Here is an 18,418-nt window from a genome sequence, read left to right as displayed (position 1 = left end):
AATGTACCTGGAATTGAAGAACCCATTAATGAAAAGCATATCCAACATCCACCATGAAACAGCATTTTGGAATACATTCTTTTCTCATCTTCTTCCCATTTTTCCACCCTACAGGAAAATCTGACCGGATCCCAAAACCCAAACACATCATCCAAATCACAGTGCATGACAGAAAACCTCCATTAGGAAGCAAACAGGAAAAAAGTTCCCGAATTATCTTTTCCCTTTTTGTGTTCTTAACTTCCTGTTTTTAATTATCGGTTATTCTCCCCAGGAATACGAATAGAATAATTTAGATTTCGTTTCTTTTCTAAATTTTCTTCTGGGGTGAGGAATGGATAGAAAGCGAGAATCATACGACGAAAAATTGAGCAGCTAAACAAGTATAGGAGGCATCTAATTACATAGATTATCAGAACCTGATTACGTAGATTATCCTTCCTGATAACAGGGAAAGGGGAATAATTCAGGAAAAAGTAGAATGAATACAAAATCAAAATCAAAATCAAAATAAAAAACAGCTAAAATACGAAAAGCTTCTTCCTTCATTTGCAATATTAACACTGTACATCTACTACATCCATCCATCCATCCATCCATGGTTTCATGAGGGAGAGGGGAAAAAGCAAAGGTGAAATATGTAACAGGAAAAAAGGAAAAGAACCCAAAAAGAGGAAGTAAAAAGAGTGGTGAGAAGGAGGGTTTTGATTTTTGATACTTCGTTTCAGCTCTGTAACTTGTGACTTTTTTATCCACACAGTAAAATATCGGGTTATTCCGTTTTTCATTTTGGAAATGGAGGAAGGTTTCAGCAGCGAATCAGTCGTTGAGGTTCTGTAGAACCATGTCCATGGATTCCTCTTCCCTCTGAAACTTTTGGTGCTTAGCAATGAAGGCCTCTACTTTACGCTGGAACTCTTCGTTACTCATGTTATCCTCTTCTTCTTGTTCTGCGTCTCTTCCGACTTTCCAGCATAGCTCTGTTTCCGATCGCAGGAGCTTTTGACGCGGCTTCTCCTTAGGCTCGGTCTTCAATTTCAGCTTCAGGTTCTCTGATTGAGTCCTCCGGAAGACGATCTTGGGATTCGATGAATTGATGTGCCCGTCTGGGTATGACAAGGTCAGTGTTTTCACTTCCCCTTCTTCGTACATTGTGTCTTTGTTCTCGCATGTGAACTCCTCCGGCGGCGGCGCCGCCTGAGATGGTGGTGGAGTGTTGCTGGATTGGGACTTCTGACGAGTTTGAATATTGTCGTGGTGGTTGTTCTTCACGAACTCGTCGTAGAGACTATCGGTGGCGGAGGTGTTAGGGTTGAAGCCATGGGAGAAAAAGTGGCCGGATTTGGCGAAGAGAGTGAGAATGATGGCGTTGCCAACCAAGAAGACGAAGCGAGGACTGAGAAGAATCTCACAAAACTCCTTGAAGTAGTGGCCGGAGTTTTTGACGGCGATGGGAAGGCGAGTGGTAAACCAGGAGAGTAAGATGAGAGCCATGCATACCTCGAAGCAGCGGAACAAATTAGCGATCTTTCGAAGACGACGATACCTTAGCATCGCGTTCATCTTCTCTGCTTTGACGTTACTCACATCGAATGAATCCATCGTTCGGCGGCGTTAACAGAAAGATTAGGGAGAAATTGAATTCCAAAGGCGTTTCTTGCTTACAAGGTTTTGTGGATTGAGAGCTCTATGTGAGCTTCTTTCTATACGACAAACTCAAACTTTCGTGCACTTCGTTGGGTCTGCTTCGGCACTTATTACAGGGAGATCCTCTTGGAGAAAGAGACAGAGAGAAGCACAGAACAATTATATTAGCTAGAAAAGAAAGGAAAGGACATGAAAGGAAAGGCAAGGAAACAGAAATCTAGGGAAGAGATTTTCACGGCTAGTGTTGGAAGACTAGCAGTGAAGGCCAATTCTATGGAGCAGGTTGGCCTTTTATAGCTCCCTTTCCGTCGTTTTCCTTTTTTATTAATTTTCAGTACTATAATTCCCTTATTATTATTATCTAAATATCAGGAGAAATAATGCAAGCATATTATAATCTATCGGATAATAAATTCTAAATTCAGTATTCCACACTACCATAAAATACGAACAGCTTACTTTGTGGGAAAAAAAAATTGCAAACAAAGCACAATTGGCCTAGGGCCCATCAGGGACTTATTGCAAGCGTGGCAATTCGGTGTCAGCTTGGATCACCTCCTTGCCGAGGGAGTGTATACTGTTTCTGTTTCCTTGACGCTCTCCATTACATGTTTAATGTAAAGCCCATGTTTGAGTATTTATAAAAAAGACCCAGATTTTTTTCTTTACTTATTACCAACTAGTTTTAAGACTAGCAGGCTACACTATTAAGATATCTGCTAGGAGTGAGTTTAGTCTCCTGTTTTGCCAAAGGCATGGTCGAACATAACTTTAATAACCACTCGGTGAAAATAGACCATTATATAGGACCTTCTACACAAAATGCCTTCTTAGATAGGAAGTCTGCAATATCATTGGACGACCTAGGAATATAACAGGCCTAAAAGGCCAAAACTTTTTGTGGCAAGCAAGCACAACCTATATTCTAAACAATAGGTAGGGGTAGGGGCATTACTAACACACCATCAACTAGTGATTTACAATTGGACTCAACACTAATGTAATCAATCTCCTCCTCCAACACAAGGATTGAGCTTAGTCATAGTAATAAAACTATCTACCCCGTTGATTCATTCCTCAAAAAATTGGGTCAAGGAGCTAAACGTGCAAAGCAAATTCAACTAGCTTAAGTCCTCTTCTCTTGGGCGAAGTAAAAGATGAGATCTCCAATAAATGTTATGTGGATTCTACATTAAATGTATGGTGGAAAAGTGTCTAGGGATCAATATGTGTTTTGAGACGAGAAATGATCTAGAGTCCTTGGATATGGGTGAATTGAAATTTGGAGGAGTGATACTTTTCTTAGGTGTGGATCATCTTTCCCGATGGCCTTACAATCACAAATTATATAGAACTTACAAGTACAAAAGATAAATAAATAAACCTTATCACCTAATTTTAGTTTGCAGTTAAGATTTTACAAGATAGAAGAAGTACCATTTTTTAGATAGCAGGGGAACTCGTGTGCTTTCTCACTCACATGAACTTCCCACCCGGTACGGATTTGGTTTACCTGACCGCCCAAGTACTGGCCCCTTCGTGCATTCCATTCTTTAAAGCGTGGGTTCAAACTTGGTCAAACAGTACCCTTTCTCCATTCACTTTTAAGTTTTTAACACTTCTTAATTTCTTTTACCCAGATAAAGAAAACACACTTGTCACCTTTTTTTTCTTATTTTTTACCCCATATAATATATTGTATTGTAGTGAGTCTAGTGACCATATTAATAAGTGTTTCACCTTCCATGATTAAGGAAGTGATTAATAATATTGGGGAATTACACTTTGTAAAGGTGCACGGCCTGCCTAACTGCGGCCAAAAGATCTAACCGAATTTGATTAAATTAATTAAGAAATTAAAGGTACAATTGATTGATATTTATAATCTTTAATCCCTCTAGTGTTTATTTGAGACTTCTTAAAAATGCAGTTATTTTATTTTTTTTGTTCTAATATGTGTCTCGTTGATTGATTAATTTAAGCTCATTAGAGAATGTCAAAGAATTCACTCTGGTGACTTCATCTTACTCGTAATTTCGGTAAGAATGAATTGCAAAACGGTGACTTTAGGAATAAGTATATTAATGTCATGAGAGTATTCCTTCTATTATGCACATGAAGGATGATATAGTAATTTTACTAAACAATAAGGAAGGTCATGGCCTAGATCAATTCATTGTTAAGTTATCACTATAATTCATGAATTGTGTACACCCTCGGCTCTTTTTGGTACTTAAGATTGTGTTGATGTGCAATTTTTTGAATTGATTTTGGTATACAATCCATTTTAAAGCTGTTTTTTCTTTATCTCCTTGTTTCAACTTAAAACTTGTTCTAGACAAGAATTCCACTCACGTATCATATTCCAAACATAATAAAAAAAAAAACTTTTATGATAAGTGTTAGTTTCAACCCATGAAACCCATTCATATGCGATTTTCTTAGCGATTTTCTTAAAGAGATCATGTAAGAAAATATTCTTCCTTTAGAACCTTTGGATACAAAGTAACATCTTTCAGCAATGTTACTAATAAACAAAATAAAACCAGTACATTTTTAAGGGGGGTTAATCTTTAAGAGGCCTAAAAGTGAGGATTAGTAGTTAATACTAAATACTTAGGTGATTGATGAGATCATGACCCATGTAAGAAGCAAATTAAAGGGCATTTGGAATACCCAAAAGGAAGGAAGGAAGGTAACTTTTAAGAAAGCCTGCTTTTTAGGGTGCCTGATTAGCGGATTAAGTGGTAACAAAGTAACTAACAGAAAAAGCTTAAATCTAAGGTACACGTGTCTAAGGGTTAGCTAAATACACAAAACAGTTGTTCAAATTAATGCAACCCCATTTAGAGTTAAGTATATGGATTAATGATCCTGTCTTTCGAGTGGGAGTCATGGGTCATTCTCAATTTGACTGGTTCGTGTTGGTCTTCTAATTCCATATTTCCATTCCACTAATCTTGTAAACTTCCAATATCTCAATCCATCATTTTCGCTTCTTCTTCTTCTTCTTTTCTCTTTTTTTATGTTTCTGATTGCTGGGCGGCAGTGAATGCTCCTAATAATGCTGTGGTCTCTTTAAATTTGGCGACAATATCCACGTCGAAGATACACTTCTTTTGTCTTCTTTATATTTTCTTTACCAGTTTTTCTGTTAAAATTCATGATTATTATGCATTTATTTCCCAATAATGTCAATTCAATATTTATGGGAGGAGTTAAATGACAGATAACCTCTGGTTGGCTAGGTGGGTAGCCCATTATGTTTTTGTAGGCCCATATCCAGCACAAGTAGAACAAAACTTTCACTTATATTAGTCCATTCGGATTCGAGATTGCCACTTGGGAGTTGGGATTTGGACCATTTGGTGTCTCAAGTCGAAATGGGACCCACACAACTCAACTCCGTCTTTTCAATGTCTTTTCACGGACGTTATCTGTGGGCGTGAGTGAGTGTATGAGTTAGTTTTGATTCGCGCTTTCCTTTGCAGTCAAGTTCTTTTCTTTTCTTTCCTTTTTTCCTTTTATTTTGTGTGTTCTTTCTGGTCTCTCTCTCTCTCTCATCTCTCTCTTGCTGTGGATCAGATCTGAAACAGATATGAGTGGACTTCAAGGGGAATTTGGTAGCCCACTTGACAAACAATGTGCTGAGTGATTCGGCTATGAAGATCATACATGGGATGTACAGAACTAAAAGTTGATACCAAAATGAGAAAATATTGAGAGGCCTCTGGGCTCCATTGCTCTCTGTACTTTCTAAGGTATTCACACTTTTATCTTCTTAGCTTTTTAATCTCTTCTTCCTCATCATAATGTATATTCTATACCTTGTTGGATTCTTTAGTTATAACCCAAAAGATCTTAAAGAATTCCATACATAATTCAGGCAACCACCTGCACAATACTAGAGAGAGAAAGAGAGAAAGAGAGAAAAAAAGAAGAAGAGGATTTTCTATACAAAACAAAATTTGGGTGTCATTTTATCATGTTGATTCATCACCATTGATAATAATATCAATACTAATCTTCGAAAAAGCTTTTTTTTTAATAAAAAGAAGATATTTTTTATATGTGTCAACCAAAACAACACTCGTGCTTATTAGGATCCAGGAAGACAGATAGAGATAAGGAGAGAAAAATTTAAAGTACAGAGGACATTACCAAAGTTTGTTAATGAGAGTGTGAATGGGACCTTCTTGTGAACAAAAATGAGTTCCCTTTCTTACATGGAAAAGAACATAATGATTTCAAATAGATGTCTCTTTTTGGTGTTAATGCAACTTTCTTGTCTGTAAAGTGTTAAAAGGAAATAGAAGAATTAGAGAAGCTAGCATTATACACAGCTTCTCCATTAATTCATGGCCCATGCAAATTGTTATATATAAGTGATTATCTGCTAAATTTTTATCGATTATCCACAATGGTCCTTGTCTACTGAAGCACCATATGCAATTCTTATTTGTATTTCCCGAACGAGTTTGTCCATATTGGAGGAGTGGCTTTTGTTAAATATAATTTAGTCATTTTTTCATCAAGGAAAAATATAATCCGGCGAATTTTATCGGAAATATGGCAAAATTTGTCAAGTTTGACAGGGACTAAAACCGAGAACAGGGCGAAATCAATTATACTAAATCTTGCCGGAAAATCGCTTTAACAGGTGAAATAATGGCGAAAATCATTGAAACTTTGCAAAATCTCGCCGGTATTTCTCTCTCTTTCGTTTGAATCCTTGTATCAACGCTTCATTACCCTAATCGTCCCAAGCACATACCCCATCTTTCACCTTGTCGGCGACTTTGCCGTTGCAACTTTCAACTCCTGTTCACCCTACCACATTGAACCAACTCGCAAGTCTAAAATGATTCGATCGAACATTCGAAGTTAATCACTAGTGAAGTTAAGCTATCTGATTTTGGGGTAGTGAAGAATGCCAATAACAAGAGTTCGATTCACGGAAAATGATTGGGCCATGGATGATTCAATGAGCAAGAAGAGATTCTTGATTTAGAATTGGGGTTTGACCATGGAAATTTTGACTTGTTGAACAAAAATTCTGCTTCGGATAACGATGAAGACAATGACAACAACGACGAAGTATTAGGGTTTGAGTATGAAAAGCCAAGTTGCGGTTGTAGCGACCTAAACGACTTTTGCTATCTCTAAATGAAACCATCACTTAAATATCAGCGAAGTTCTAGGCAATATTCGTTGGGCCGGGTTTGCCAAGAGGCAAACCAGCGAACTTGACCGAAATATCGCACTTTGCTTCTCGTAGCCAAATAAGCCTCTCTTTGTTTCTTTCTTCTTCATCATACTTTTTTTTTTCCATCGCCAAATAAGCCTCTCGATCCCTTCTTGAAGACAAGCATCTTTTGACTTTATTAAGCCCATAATATCAAAAGAGTATAACGGCCTTGTCCGGAGGCTGGACCCAGCATCTGGGCCTGTTACAGAAAGCCCATGCCTGACTTACTTAACAATGGGCTTCAGTCCATCAAGTCTTTATTATTTTTTGGGTAGAACGGCTCATAAAGTCAAAACTAATAAAAAATGGAAGAAGCTCTGATTAATAGCTGATCAAACCTAATTAAGAAAGAATCATAATCATCTCCGTACTCTTTATCATCATCATGAAGGGTGTCGGTTGTCTTCTCTCTTCTGGCCCAACGACATGATATAAATAATCTTACGAAAATATTAGGAATTACGCACACCAGAACTAAAGAGATGACAAGACTATACGAACCGTATAATTTAGGGGATCCTCAAATCACGTTAATATTGATGGCTCACCTAAGATTAGTATTCTATCTTTAAATGCAGATTTCTCGACCAAAACCATAAAGACGTTATTACCCATGGGGGAGAGGACCTCCCTCAGTCCTCTAGATCTTGTTAGGCTTGGTTGAGTTGGATTATCAAGGGCATTTGAGTAATTTTATATTTTATTTTAACAATAAATTCTGTACAATTAATGTACAGCACTGACATGTGCATAATACTAAAATTGTGAATCGTGTGGATGAATTCTGGTGATCGAGATTCGACCAGCTGTTTTGGATGAAAAAACAAAATGGGTGGTTGACAGTCTCGATCACTACTTTAAATTTGGACCATTCGCGGCTCAGTGTTGTGCATTAATTCAATAGCAAGTATAAAATTTAGGAAACACGTGCTGGACTAACACTGCCACGTCGGATACCCCCAGCCTTGCAAGATCCCAAGTTGCTACTACGCTCTAAAGTCCCGGTTCGGGACTCGGGACCCGCGCGTCACGAGTCGCAAGTCGCAACCTCAGCCTCAAGGAGTTTGGATGAGTTCGTGTTGCATCATCTGCCTCTTGGAGTGTTCTGCCCCAAATAATCGAACCATGGCAGCTGACGCAAAGAAAAACTTCTTTGGACGCAGTTGCTCGAGAGCTACAAAAATGGTAGTTGTCTCATTTTGTGTTTCTGCCTCCTCACAGTGTCACGGCTTCATTGGTATCAACTCGAACCCTCTTTGTTCGAAGCTGAAGTGAAGATGATTGCATCTGCATCGGTCGCTTCTTACAGGCTTGTTTCCAGCTTCTCTCCCAGTAATACTTCTCGCTTTAAATCCCTCAAGGCCTTTTCCTCTCTCCCAGTACCCAAGTCAACTCCACCATCTCTCCTTTCTGGATCCTTATCGACAAGACCAGTTTCTGTTAGAAAGATGGAAATTGTTAGAACTCGTGCTCTTGGAACGAGTGATGGTGATGAGGGTCATGCGGAAATAGAAAGAGAAGCTGGCTTAGGTAATGTGTCATCTGCTGTTGTTCCGGATTTTGCTTCCGGGGGGCTTGATACGACTTTCAATCGATTGGTTAGTTGCCTCTGTCTTTGGTTTTAAAAATCCATTAACTGCTGCTTCTTCTTCCTAAATTTGTATTCTTATTGGGTTGACATGTTCTTAACCATTTTTGCCTTTATGCCTAATATAATTGTTAATTGAATCTACTAGTGGGGTGTAGTGAAATTGTTTACTACCCATTACTGAACAAGGTGTTTATCTCATTGCTTGTTCAGTCTGACTTAGGAATCTGAGAAAGGAAGATAATGTCTTAAAAATTGATTCTTTATTAGAAACTTGGAATCATCTGGCTTCTTCTGTTTTCATTATAGCACAACCACATGTGCTGTTAGCATAGGAAGACAACTTTTACTTTTCCACCTGTTCAAAACACATCATTCACTTATTTAACTCTAATATTTCTGGTGCTTTTATTCTTCTTTCTTGCATTCTATCATCTTGTTCTGGTCACCTATTAGGCTCTTTGTGGTTGGGAATTAAAAGCTAAAACAAAATTAAAATGGAAAATCCGGCCGATTTTATATAATAGACTTGAAAAGTACTAGGCACCAGATCTTTGTTGCTACTCTTATGTTCCTTACCATTTATAAACAATCATATCTATTCCTGCCATTCATTGTGCCTGAAACGTGTGAAATCAGCCTTACCCTTGTTTCTAGGACTTGAACAAGTGACCAGTTCAGCAAGTGAGCACTTGACCAATGTGCCAAGCACGGCCTTCAAGATGAATGTCTTGCTAGCATTGCTTCTCTCAACTGAGCCTTACCCGAGCTAATAGGGAGCTGCCATATTATTTTTGTTTCCATTTGTAGCAGAGGGGAAGCCATTGGCTGGCACTTTGTGGAAACTTTGTGAAGGCATTCAGGTATCCTCAAGATGCTCCTAACTGCTAAGAAAATCTTGGATGTTGGCTTTAAGTTGGACCTCTAATTTGGTTCGGAGCAAGATCACCCAAACTTTTAACTAATTCAATTGACAGAATAGGACACTTCAGAATAACTATGTATGGAAGAATAATGTAACATTCAGTAAGGGTTACCCCAGTCCCGAAATACGCACAAAAGCAAATACCCAAATGGTAGCCAAAATGTTGCAAAACAGAGTTTTAACACTAGAAAATTGCCAACTCCAGAGCCAGTAGTTTCCCACTCGTATTGATATTCCTAATGAGTAAAGGTCCGATAGGGTTGATGAAACCTTAGAATCTGAGCTTTAATTGGTAAGTGGGAATGGAAATACCAGCCGGTAACTAAAATAGAAGGCAAACTCAGATTTAGTAACTTAGCGAGTAAAGACTACACCAACTGGCAGAATCTGTTCAAGTTTTTTGATTGAGTGGAGGAGATAGTGAGGGCTTGTATACTCCACATATCAGCCAAGTCAGATGGCTTGTTTGAGTTATGATCTTCACAACTTGCAGCAGAAAAACTGGATCATAGGAGCTGTAGCAGTAGCAGCCTTTTGTTGATGATCATGGATGCGTGCTGGCCTTCACAGAGGTAGAACAATGGCAGGTTTACCATTCACGGTGATGGTAGTATCAAAGGATGGACTGGAAGAAGCGGAAATAGAAGGTAAAGGGGGATAAGGAAACCCTCAGCCTACGGGTTTTGGCTCTCAGCAGCAAGGCCTCTCAGCCATTCATCCACACAAGGAATGACCAATCTTATTCATCTCATAAAGTTTTCTTTCCCCGGGGGAGGGGGATTGAGCAGTGTTGTGACCCGGGGAGGGGATTGAACAGTGCGGTGACCTCTTTTTCTTCGTGTAATCCTAAATCACAGAAATATATCCCACATAACTTCAGAACTTGTGCATGGGACATTTTCATTTATGCATTCTCAACTTCTTGGTGTTATTCTATTTGAATCTCTCTATCAATGTATTGATTCATTATCGTCTTTTGATTGCAGAGCAAGTGGCTGGTCACTGCTGTTTTTGGTACTGTCATCCTTGTTAGGCATGATGCTGAAGCCCTGTGGGCTGCAATGGGGAGTATTGTGAATGTTGTGATCTGTGTTGCTCTTAAGCGAATTCTTAACCAAAAGCGACCTGTTCCCACCTTGAAGTCGGACCCCGGGATGCCATCTTCACATGCTCAATCTATCTTCTTTGCTGTCTTTTTTATAATCTTATCATGTCAGTTCTTCTAATCTCTTCTTGCTTTGCCATTTTAATATGACTTGAATGTTGTGCAATGCTTTGGTTATGCAAGTTAGTGAAGTGCCTTTGTTGAATGTCCATGTGCATTGTTTGTATGTAAGTTAATACCTTACGTTTTTATTTTTTTTTGAGTTTACCTTTCTCAAGATGAATGTGGAAATTGATGAAGGATACGTAGGGATTAGGGCATCTTGGCTTTATGAAATAGAAAAAGATTGGGGAGTGAAGACTAGTGCACGGAAAGACATGTCATAAGATTAATGGAAGAGGAAACAATTTATGCAAACCAGCAAGGATATGAAGGGTTTTTCTATCGTCAATAGGATAGGAAAATATACCTATCTCACTATCTGCTTGATGGTGTAAACTTGGTTGATTGAAGGGTAAAAGTAAATAAAGAACAGAATGGAACGCATGAAGAATGACTGAAGAACTAGGCTTCTGCTTTAAATAAATATGCTAAGACATTGCCAAAAACCAGATTTAAAACCATAAAATAAAGGTATAGAATGCAAATAATGGTTCAACAAAATACAAAGGTTAAAAGAAAATTCAAACTTTGATTTTTTTTCACCCTCTTCCTCCACCTTGGTACAAGAATTAGGCTCAAAACAAACTTGGGTGTGCAATTGTATCAAAACAGGACAGCTTACGTGAATTTTTATTGCTATTTAAATGCATGTTCTCTTCGGGGACAACTTAGCCTGTCTTACTTTGGTGGAACTCTTCAAAATCATAAACTAAAGACTTAAGATGGCCAATCCTCCAAATGATTTGTAACACTAATGGATTTTAAAGCCAAAGAGTTATTTGGTAGTATAGGAAAGCATCCAAAGTATTCTAACCACTTAGGACTATTTCCCTTTGATCATGCTGGTCCTTTCCAATAATCCACAGGGTTCCATTATACCACAGTTTATAGTTTATTTGTGGCAGACTGTTGAAAAAAAACCCAGATTCTTAAATATTTGAATTTTGACTCAGCCACAGATTACAGAGAAACCATTTAAGTTTTTCACTTCAGTAAGGACTTATCCTCTTTGGCCGTTGGGGCACTAGGTTCTTCAGAATGCTATCGACCAGTCAATTTATTTCCTTAAATAAGAGTTGAACATTTCATTTAGTAGCTCTTGGGCTCTCATATTGATAATCTGAGTGAATGTTAAACAGATATCTTCATAATACAATCAGCAGATTTATATAGTTTGACATTTCATACCAGAGCTCTTAAGCTCTCGTGCTCACATGCTGCTAATCTGAGATAATGAGAAAAAAGTATACTTCCCAAGAAAATGTTTAGATATGGTTTCATAAAGCTTGTGTATGAGAACTGCTTAAATTTCATTAAATCTTGACGATTTTCAGATATTCCTAGTTAAATATCCTGAAGCTTTATTTTTTCTCCTGGGGTGTTGGGAGTGAGCGACTGTGGAGCCCAATGAGTTCCCACATCCTAATCGGTTAATCTGGGTCACCTATTATAAGTTCGTTTTGCAATGTCACCAGGGCCATGTATTCTATAGATTGTAAGTACTCGTATTTTGTCTCTCTAAATTCAACCTTTGACCCAATTCCTTGAATTATGTTATCATCTTATAATGTCTTATTTAGTTAACTGTAAGAGGTTCCAATGGGTTCTTTATAGTTAATAAGATAGTTGTCAAAGCATTGAAGCGACCTAGGATGATGGAGGGGGTGTGGACGCCAACAAGTCATTTGACAAACATGCTTAATATCTGTTATCCTTGCATTAGGTAGACCAAATGGTTTCAACCTAGTAACAAAACTAACAATCAAATTGGAAATGTTGTAAGGGCTTTAGTATAAAACTTGGAATAAGTTGTTTATTACCCTAGTTGTATTAGTTTTGAATTAATGAATAGAGAGTTCTGAGGTATTCAATGTGTTGATACACCATTTTTTCTTATCATTTTTTATTAGTGCCACAACTTGGCATCATTTACTTCAGCATTTTTGCTACACTATGATATATTGATTCTGGTCATTTCTCTGTATGGTGTTCTTTGAACGTAATATCTTTGATTACTTTGTTTGGTGTTGGAAGGAGAGCTTTGATGCTGTTTTATTAATTAAACATCATTACTGGCAAGTGCACTTCTCAGATTTGATGCTTGGTTCCTACTTTTTCTGTGGCAGTGGTTGAATGGCTGGGGGTCAATGAAGTCTCAATAATAGTTGGAACATTTGTTTTGGCTTGTGGCTCATACCTTGTAAGTGCCTAACATGTGTCTTTTTATTTCTCTTGACAAGTCAATCTAATTGGCTTGGCTGATGGGTTAGCTTTCAGACCTTTTTGTTTGAGCATTTTTGGGGTGTATAATTTCATAGAAGCTGTCTGGGCCAATCTCTCTGCTGCAATTTGATCAAAATAGAGTTGTTTCCCTACTCTTTTATTTATTTTGACAAAGGGGAAGGGGTTTAGAATAAATGCAGTAACGTACATATGAGTAGCTGAGAACATCTAAAATATTTTCGGATAGGTGGCTGAAAATGAATCATATTCATAATACAAGGATTGGGCTTTTCTCACTGGCTCTGAAAGCAGGATAATAAGTATGAAAAATTAAGATGAAATGTGACTGATACTATTCCTTTTATTGTTATCTGTGTTGGCAGTCCTGGATTCGTGTGTCGCAACAATATCATACCCTCAGTCAAGTCCTTGTTGGTGCCTTCTTGGGGTCTGTTTGCTGCGTCTTGTGGTTTTGGTTATGGGATGAATTTGTTCTCAGAGCATTTGATTCTCTTTTGTGGGTTCGGTTGGTTGTTTTGATACTGGCTTCTGGATGTTGTTTAGCCTTCTCTGTATATACAGTTCTATTCTGGTTTAGACGAGAACAATAAGCTTGTTTTTATGATTCAAAAACTATAAATTGATATATATCACCTCCATTATGGTGTTGATATTTCCAGGAGATGCATTAAAAAGTTGGAAAAGGGTGGTTTCACTTCACCAATCCAAAAATCGTAGATGAAAACTAAGATTTGCCTTGTGGGGAAGTGTAGAGAAAGTTCTGTTTGATATGTTGCTCTTTGGGAAATTCAAATCATGTGAGCCCAAGAGTTTTAACATTTAATGCATTTCTCCTATCTCATACCAAAAAAAAAAAAAAAAAAATGCATTTCTCCTATCCTGAGTTAATTTACACATCCATCATAAAAGAAATCATCTTGAAGATATAGCCATCGTTCAATTGCTGCAAAAACCTGTAAACCTTCGGGAGGAAACAATCTATTTTCCAGAACCAGGGTGGGGCTGGGCTGCTCTTTTCAAGGATATGCCAATTCCTGTGTTATTAAAAAGATGATTAAGGTGTTCTGGGCGTAATTATAACTTCGACTATCCCAAATGCCTCAGCTCCAGAGGAGAACGAGTCTGCAATGGACTCGTAGAGAAGTGCACCCAGGATTGCATTTACATAGGCATCCAAGACATCGGTGATCTTTGTACCCTTAACATTGCTAACATTGTTTCATTAAAAATTTCCAAATTGACCAAATCTGAATACCAACTTTTACTTCATCTTGCAGAGAAATCCCTTTGATTTATATGAAAAGTAAATTGTATGGGAAAGTATCCCTGTGTTAGTGTGTTGGTTGAGGATGGATGGATTACTTTAATGGCTCAATTCAAGTTAAAAGACTCTGAAATTTTGGATAATTGACAAGCAGGTTTTAGGGCTCATGGTAATGGTACAGACTTTCGAAATTATAGAAAGTGAAAAGGCTAGAAAGAAGCCCTAATTCTATAAACTTGACCAGTTATTTCTTCTTCCCCTTTCCGGCACCAGATTTGGAGCGCTTCGAGGGTAAGACGATCTCACCATACTTGAGGACAGGGATCTCCATCATCTTGGAGAGCTCGCCGTACTTCTTCCGGAACTTCTCGACCTGGTCTGCATCGACGACAACACCAGACCGATTGCCCAAGTAAAAGGGGTGGTTGCCGGACCACACGTCCACCGCATACTCCTTCTGGGTACCTCCGGTGGTCATCACCAACTCCCCATTGCAATACACCTTGGCGTCCTCGTAGAATTCTGGATGAATGTCCTTCTTCCTGCAACTCCACTGCGGCCGCACCTTCATCTCCTTCTTCACCTGCCACCACGCAATTACCATATCACCTCTCCCAAAACAAAATTTCAAGTTTTCGATTTAATAAAGATTACCTTCACCGGAGCGGCGATGCAGGGAGAGGGTTTTCTCTGGAGGAACGTGTTGGTTAGGCTTAGCGCCATAATTTTTCAATCTTTCTGTAGCCTCTCAGAAATCACTAGTGCGAGACCAAGGCTCTTATCCTTCCACAGTTCCAAAACGACTAGAATAACAATTTTCAGAAGCGAGGGAGGTATCAGTAATTTTATAAAAAATAAGATCTTTTTAATAATTAAATTATAGTATAAGGAGCAAAACTGATAATCCTTTTTTCTTAAATCTCTTTTATCTCTCTTTTCTTTTCTTGGGGTAAAATCTCTTTTATCTCCTTGATTGATGATTTGTGAATTGTGATTGTGATTGAAATTTCGAAACTTACCCAAGGATTATATATAAATTCTTTATCCACAAAAATAAATAAACACAAAATAAGTATCTTAAAGGTCCCTAGGGTTTCCCTGTGCGCTTCTGATCTTTTGCTTATTCTTCTTCGCCGGGGTAGGCAGTTCTACTTCTACTTCCCTCGCTAGAGACTTCAGAGCTCGCGTCGCTTGAATCAGATGGTAAATTTTGCATTTTCCCCCCTGATACAACTAGGTTTGCCGTGATGATTGGTTTAAACGAGTAATGGGAACTACCTTGTGTTTGTTTTCAGGCGCCAAAAAAGGACAAGGCTCCTCCTCCGTCTTCCAAGCCCGCTAAATCTGGTGGTGGTAAACAAAAGAAGAAGGTCGGTAGAAATCCATTATATCCTTCTCCCTGTTCCCATGATTTCTTTCGCTTTGTTTCTCACTTTTCAAAATTTGTTTATGCTGTCTCTTTTGATTGGTTTATGAACCTCAATATGTATTCTTAATCACCGAGTATTAGAGTGTTTTTTAGTGGTTATGGATTCATTGGTCGAATCCTTGTTTCCCATTCTTTGCCCTGCTTGGATCTTGACTAAGCTCAATATTACCCCATTGATTTGGTTTTCGTCTTATTTAATGTTTTATTTTTGTGTTCTGCAGAAGTGGAGCAAGGGAAAACAGAAGGAGAAGGTGAACAACATGGTGTTGTTTGACCAGGCTTCCTACGACAAGCTTCTTTCTGAAGCACCTAAATACAAGCTCATCACTCCTTCCATTTTGTCTGACAGATTGAGGGTAATGCTTAATATTGGCAATTCTTTGTTTACTTTATCTGATTATAAAGATCCAGTTTTTCATTACATAAAAAATTGAGGGTACATGCATGCCAAAAATCAATGGAGAATGAGACGTTTTTTTTTGAGGGTAAGCTCCATAGAAATTTTATTTAAGCAACTTAATAGAAATTCATCATAATTTCTAAATCATAGCAGAGGAGTTAAAAACAGCACCGATTTCTTAAAAGCATCTAAAGTTGTAACTCACTGGAGATCCAGTAAATACCATTAAAATTCATGCTATTGATAGTTAGGTGTCAAGTCATTGGTGATAAACTGTGATTTCTCTTGCTTTCTTACAAATGTAAGGTTGTACCAGGCTTCTGCTTTCAATATTTAACAGATAAGAGGTCCTAGGTTCTATTGTTGGTGATGATTATGGTGCTATACAAGTAGCCGGTGAAATGCAAAGTGATGATTGAATTATAAACTTCCCTTTGATCCAGATCTACTTTCTACCATCTCTGGTATATCATATCTATAGCATAAAAATGCTACAACTGTTCATAAAACACTTAATTTTCTTAATGAAGGCAAAAAATGAAAAGATCTAAAACTACTGCTTTTGGTTAGGCTTACACATGGTTGCTGGGGCCAATGGTTTGACAGAGAGGTATAGTTACATAGGTAAAGTGTGATTGATATTGTTGTGGTAGAAAATTGATAACTAAATTTGGTTTTCATCCTGGGAACACTTGGTAGGCTTATAATGTTGTGTTTCTGGGATGGTGTTACTATCTTTTCACCCCACTTGGTGAGGTTATATATAATGGTTCATTGTGTGGATCAGTAATTCAAACTTTTTCGGGTGGTTAATCAATAATCAATTTTACAGAGTTTAGTGAAGCCTTTAATGTTATGCTGGGTAAAAGTTGATAAAGCTTTCCATTTGTCTTTTAGCTTGTGCAGCCCACTTTTTCTTTGCTCCTTTGATAGTAAACTGATACCCCTTAGCTAATTTTTCTACACGGTAAAGAGATGGTTTTGTTTAGTTTTTGGCATGCATGTACCCTCAGAAAAAACATGTCCATTATCCATTGGCTTCATGAAGGACTAATATTTATTTTGGCTTTGCGCATGAAGCAAGGGAAGCATTCTCATCTCCTATTTGCAAACAAAGGATGTTTGAAATTCTTTCTAAGGATTAGTCGATTTTGTTGAATGACCTGATCATAGGGAATTAGATACAAAATGTTATTATTGCATGTTGATTTTCTTTCTTCTGTGTTGTGTCCTACAACGTAGTTGACCTTGTTAAATGTACTCACATGGGTTTGGGTTGTGTTTTTATTTTACTTTACTTTTGCATAGTTTTTGACTGTTTAGATCACTGTTTTCTGCTATCCCAACCAAAATATTTTGAAATATTTTTACGAACTTGTTTTGTTGTAAGCCTTTTTAACAGCAAGATTGTTGATATTATATTAGCCTTCACTTGAGAGATAGGTAGTCAACATTACACAATGGAATGGCTTTTATCCTGATATATTGTCTATTTCTAAATCACACTACATGACATTTCTATAATGTTACTGGTTGAAATAAAAAGAATATTCTTTGGCTTGTACGGTTTGTGCCATATTTTGGCAATAAGACTCATTTTATGTAGTTGTTGGTTCTGCTTGAAATTTTAATGATTGAGCTGCATTTTCTTTAATGATATATATTTTCATTAAACTGTGCAGAAGCAAATATCATGGTGTTTGATTACTTATCTGTTGTGTTTGTCAGGTTAATGGATCACTTGCCCGGCGAGCTATCAAGGACCTGATGGCAAGAGGCTCAATAAGGATGATATCTGCTCATTCAAGTCAGCAGATATACACCAGAGCAACCAACACTTAGATTTTCGATTTGTTGTCCTTTTTGAGGCATCAAATTTTGCTTTAGATTTTGTTATCATTGTTCTTTTAAGACTTCAAATTTTAGTTTACCTTCAGTGTCTTCCCTTTTTCATGGCTACAAAAAGGTGATAACCGGCTTACATAGTGTTGGGGGGAACAAGAGCTTCTTTGGATTGAATCGGATCATTGTGTTTGGAACCTAGGTATTGAACTTATTTTGATTAAACCGACGTTTCGCTGGTTGAAACTTAGCTTGCATCAATGTTTTATTTTGTTTCCATGGTCTTACTTTCTTCTGTTACCACTCCTTTGATCTCGCCAATGAGATGAATTTGTTGACAAGAAGAACTTGGGTACGCGCCCAGTAAATTCAAGATCTTGGATCTTATCAATAAAGAACTCAATGTTTGGGATTTAGGTTAAGGGCATGTTTGGGTTGATTCCTGCTGGTTTTCTTATTGATCATAGTCAGTTCTGTTCCAAAGATATACGATAATCTGAATTCTGAACGGGGGAGCTCCAAATGCAGAGTTGAATTTGGATTCTCTTTAACTTTGCCTTGTCT

At 37.7% G+C, this 18,418-nt stretch overlaps 4 protein-coding genes across 4 annotated transcripts; 2 read left to right on the top strand and 2 right to left on the bottom strand.

The window, feature by feature from the left end:
* Nucleotides 1-548: 548 nt before the first annotated feature.
* On the bottom strand, nucleotides 549-1,891 carry LOC149016929 (uncharacterized). The gene has a single exon (XM_089153798.1). The coding sequence runs from the start codon at nucleotides 1,600-1,602 to the stop codon at nucleotides 820-822; it is 783 nt and encodes a 260-aa protein (XP_089009924.1). The 5' UTR covers nucleotides 1,603-1,891; the 3' UTR covers nucleotides 549-819.
* A 6,021-nt stretch (nucleotides 1,892-7,912) lies between these two features.
* Nucleotides 7,913-14,772, top strand: LOC149016928 (lipid phosphate phosphatase epsilon 2, chloroplastic-like). The gene is made up of 4 exons (XM_089151203.1): nucleotides 7,913-8,493; nucleotides 10,395-10,620; nucleotides 12,802-12,875; nucleotides 13,282-14,772. Exons 1-4 carry the CDS (start codon nucleotides 8,173-8,175, stop codon nucleotides 13,507-13,509), a joined length of 849 nt encoding a protein of 282 aa, XP_089007329.1. The 5' UTR covers nucleotides 7,913-8,172; the 3' UTR covers nucleotides 13,510-14,772.
* EMB2184 (Ribosomal protein L31) lies at nucleotides 14,295-14,985 on the bottom strand. Its single transcript, XM_089151204.1, has 2 exons — nucleotides 14,838-14,985; nucleotides 14,295-14,766 (listed from the first exon to the last, which is right to left on the bottom strand). The coding sequence occupies exons 1-2, from the start codon at nucleotides 14,904-14,906 to the stop codon at nucleotides 14,428-14,430; spliced, it is 408 nt and encodes a 135-aa protein (XP_089007330.1). The 5' UTR covers nucleotides 14,907-14,985; the 3' UTR covers nucleotides 14,295-14,427.
* A 259-nt stretch (nucleotides 14,986-15,244) lies between these two features.
* LOC149016926 (small ribosomal subunit protein eS25x-like) lies at nucleotides 15,245-18,111 on the top strand. The gene is made up of 4 exons (XM_089151205.1): nucleotides 15,245-15,386; nucleotides 15,479-15,553; nucleotides 15,834-15,968; nucleotides 17,741-18,111. The coding sequence occupies exons 1-4, from the start codon at nucleotides 15,384-15,386 to the stop codon at nucleotides 17,852-17,854; spliced, it is 327 nt and encodes a 108-aa protein (XP_089007331.1). The 5' UTR covers nucleotides 15,245-15,383; the 3' UTR covers nucleotides 17,855-18,111.
* Nucleotides 18,112-18,418: the final 307 nt, after the last annotated feature.

This window comes from Hakea prostrata, chromosome 4, assembly GCF_041222555.1.
Source record: "Hakea prostrata isolate BN-2017 chromosome 4, UWA_Hpros_2, whole genome shotgun sequence".
NCBI classification, from domain to species: domain Eukaryota; kingdom Viridiplantae; phylum Streptophyta; class Magnoliopsida; order Proteales; family Proteaceae; genus Hakea; species Hakea prostrata.
Note: the sequence above shows the minus strand (reverse complement) of the source record. Positions and strands in the feature narration are given on the sequence as shown.

What these genes read in the sequence shown, in the direction of transcription:
- EMB2184 (XM_089151204.1), bottom strand. Translation starts at nt 14,906, where the DNA reads ATGGCGCTAAGCCTAACCAACACGTTCCTCCAGAGAAAACCCTCTCCC. An exon ending in GCATCGCCGCTCCGGTGAAG is followed by an intron (nt 14,767 to 14,837) that starts GTAATCTTTATT and finishes GCGTGGTGGCAG; the next exon opens with GTGAAGAAGGAGATGAAGGT.
- LOC149016929 (XM_089153798.1), bottom strand. Translation starts at nt 1,602, where the DNA reads ATGGATTCATTCGATGTGAGTAACGTCAAAGCAGAGAAGATGAACGCG.
- LOC149016926 (XM_089151205.1), top strand. An exon ending in GTGGTAAACAAAAGAAGAAG is followed by an intron (nt 15,554 to 15,833) that starts GTCGGTAGAAAT and finishes TGTGTTCTGCAG; the next exon opens with AAGTGGAGCAAGGGAAAACA. An exon ending in TTTTGTCTGACAGATTGAGG is followed by an intron (nt 15,969 to 17,740) that starts GTAATGCTTAAT and finishes TGTGTTTGTCAG; the next exon opens with GTTAATGGATCACTTGCCCG.
- LOC149016928 (XM_089151203.1), top strand. Translation starts at nt 8,173, where the DNA reads ATGATTGCATCTGCATCGGTCGCTTCTTACAGGCTTGTTTCCAGCTTC. An exon ending in ATACGACTTTCAATCGATTG is followed by an intron (nt 8,494 to 10,394) that starts GTTAGTTGCCTC and finishes TTTTGATTGCAG; the next exon opens with AGCAAGTGGCTGGTCACTGC. An exon ending in CTTTTTTATAATCTTATCAT is followed by an intron (nt 10,621 to 12,801) that starts GTCAGTTCTTCT and finishes TTTCTGTGGCAG; the next exon opens with TGGTTGAATGGCTGGGGGTC.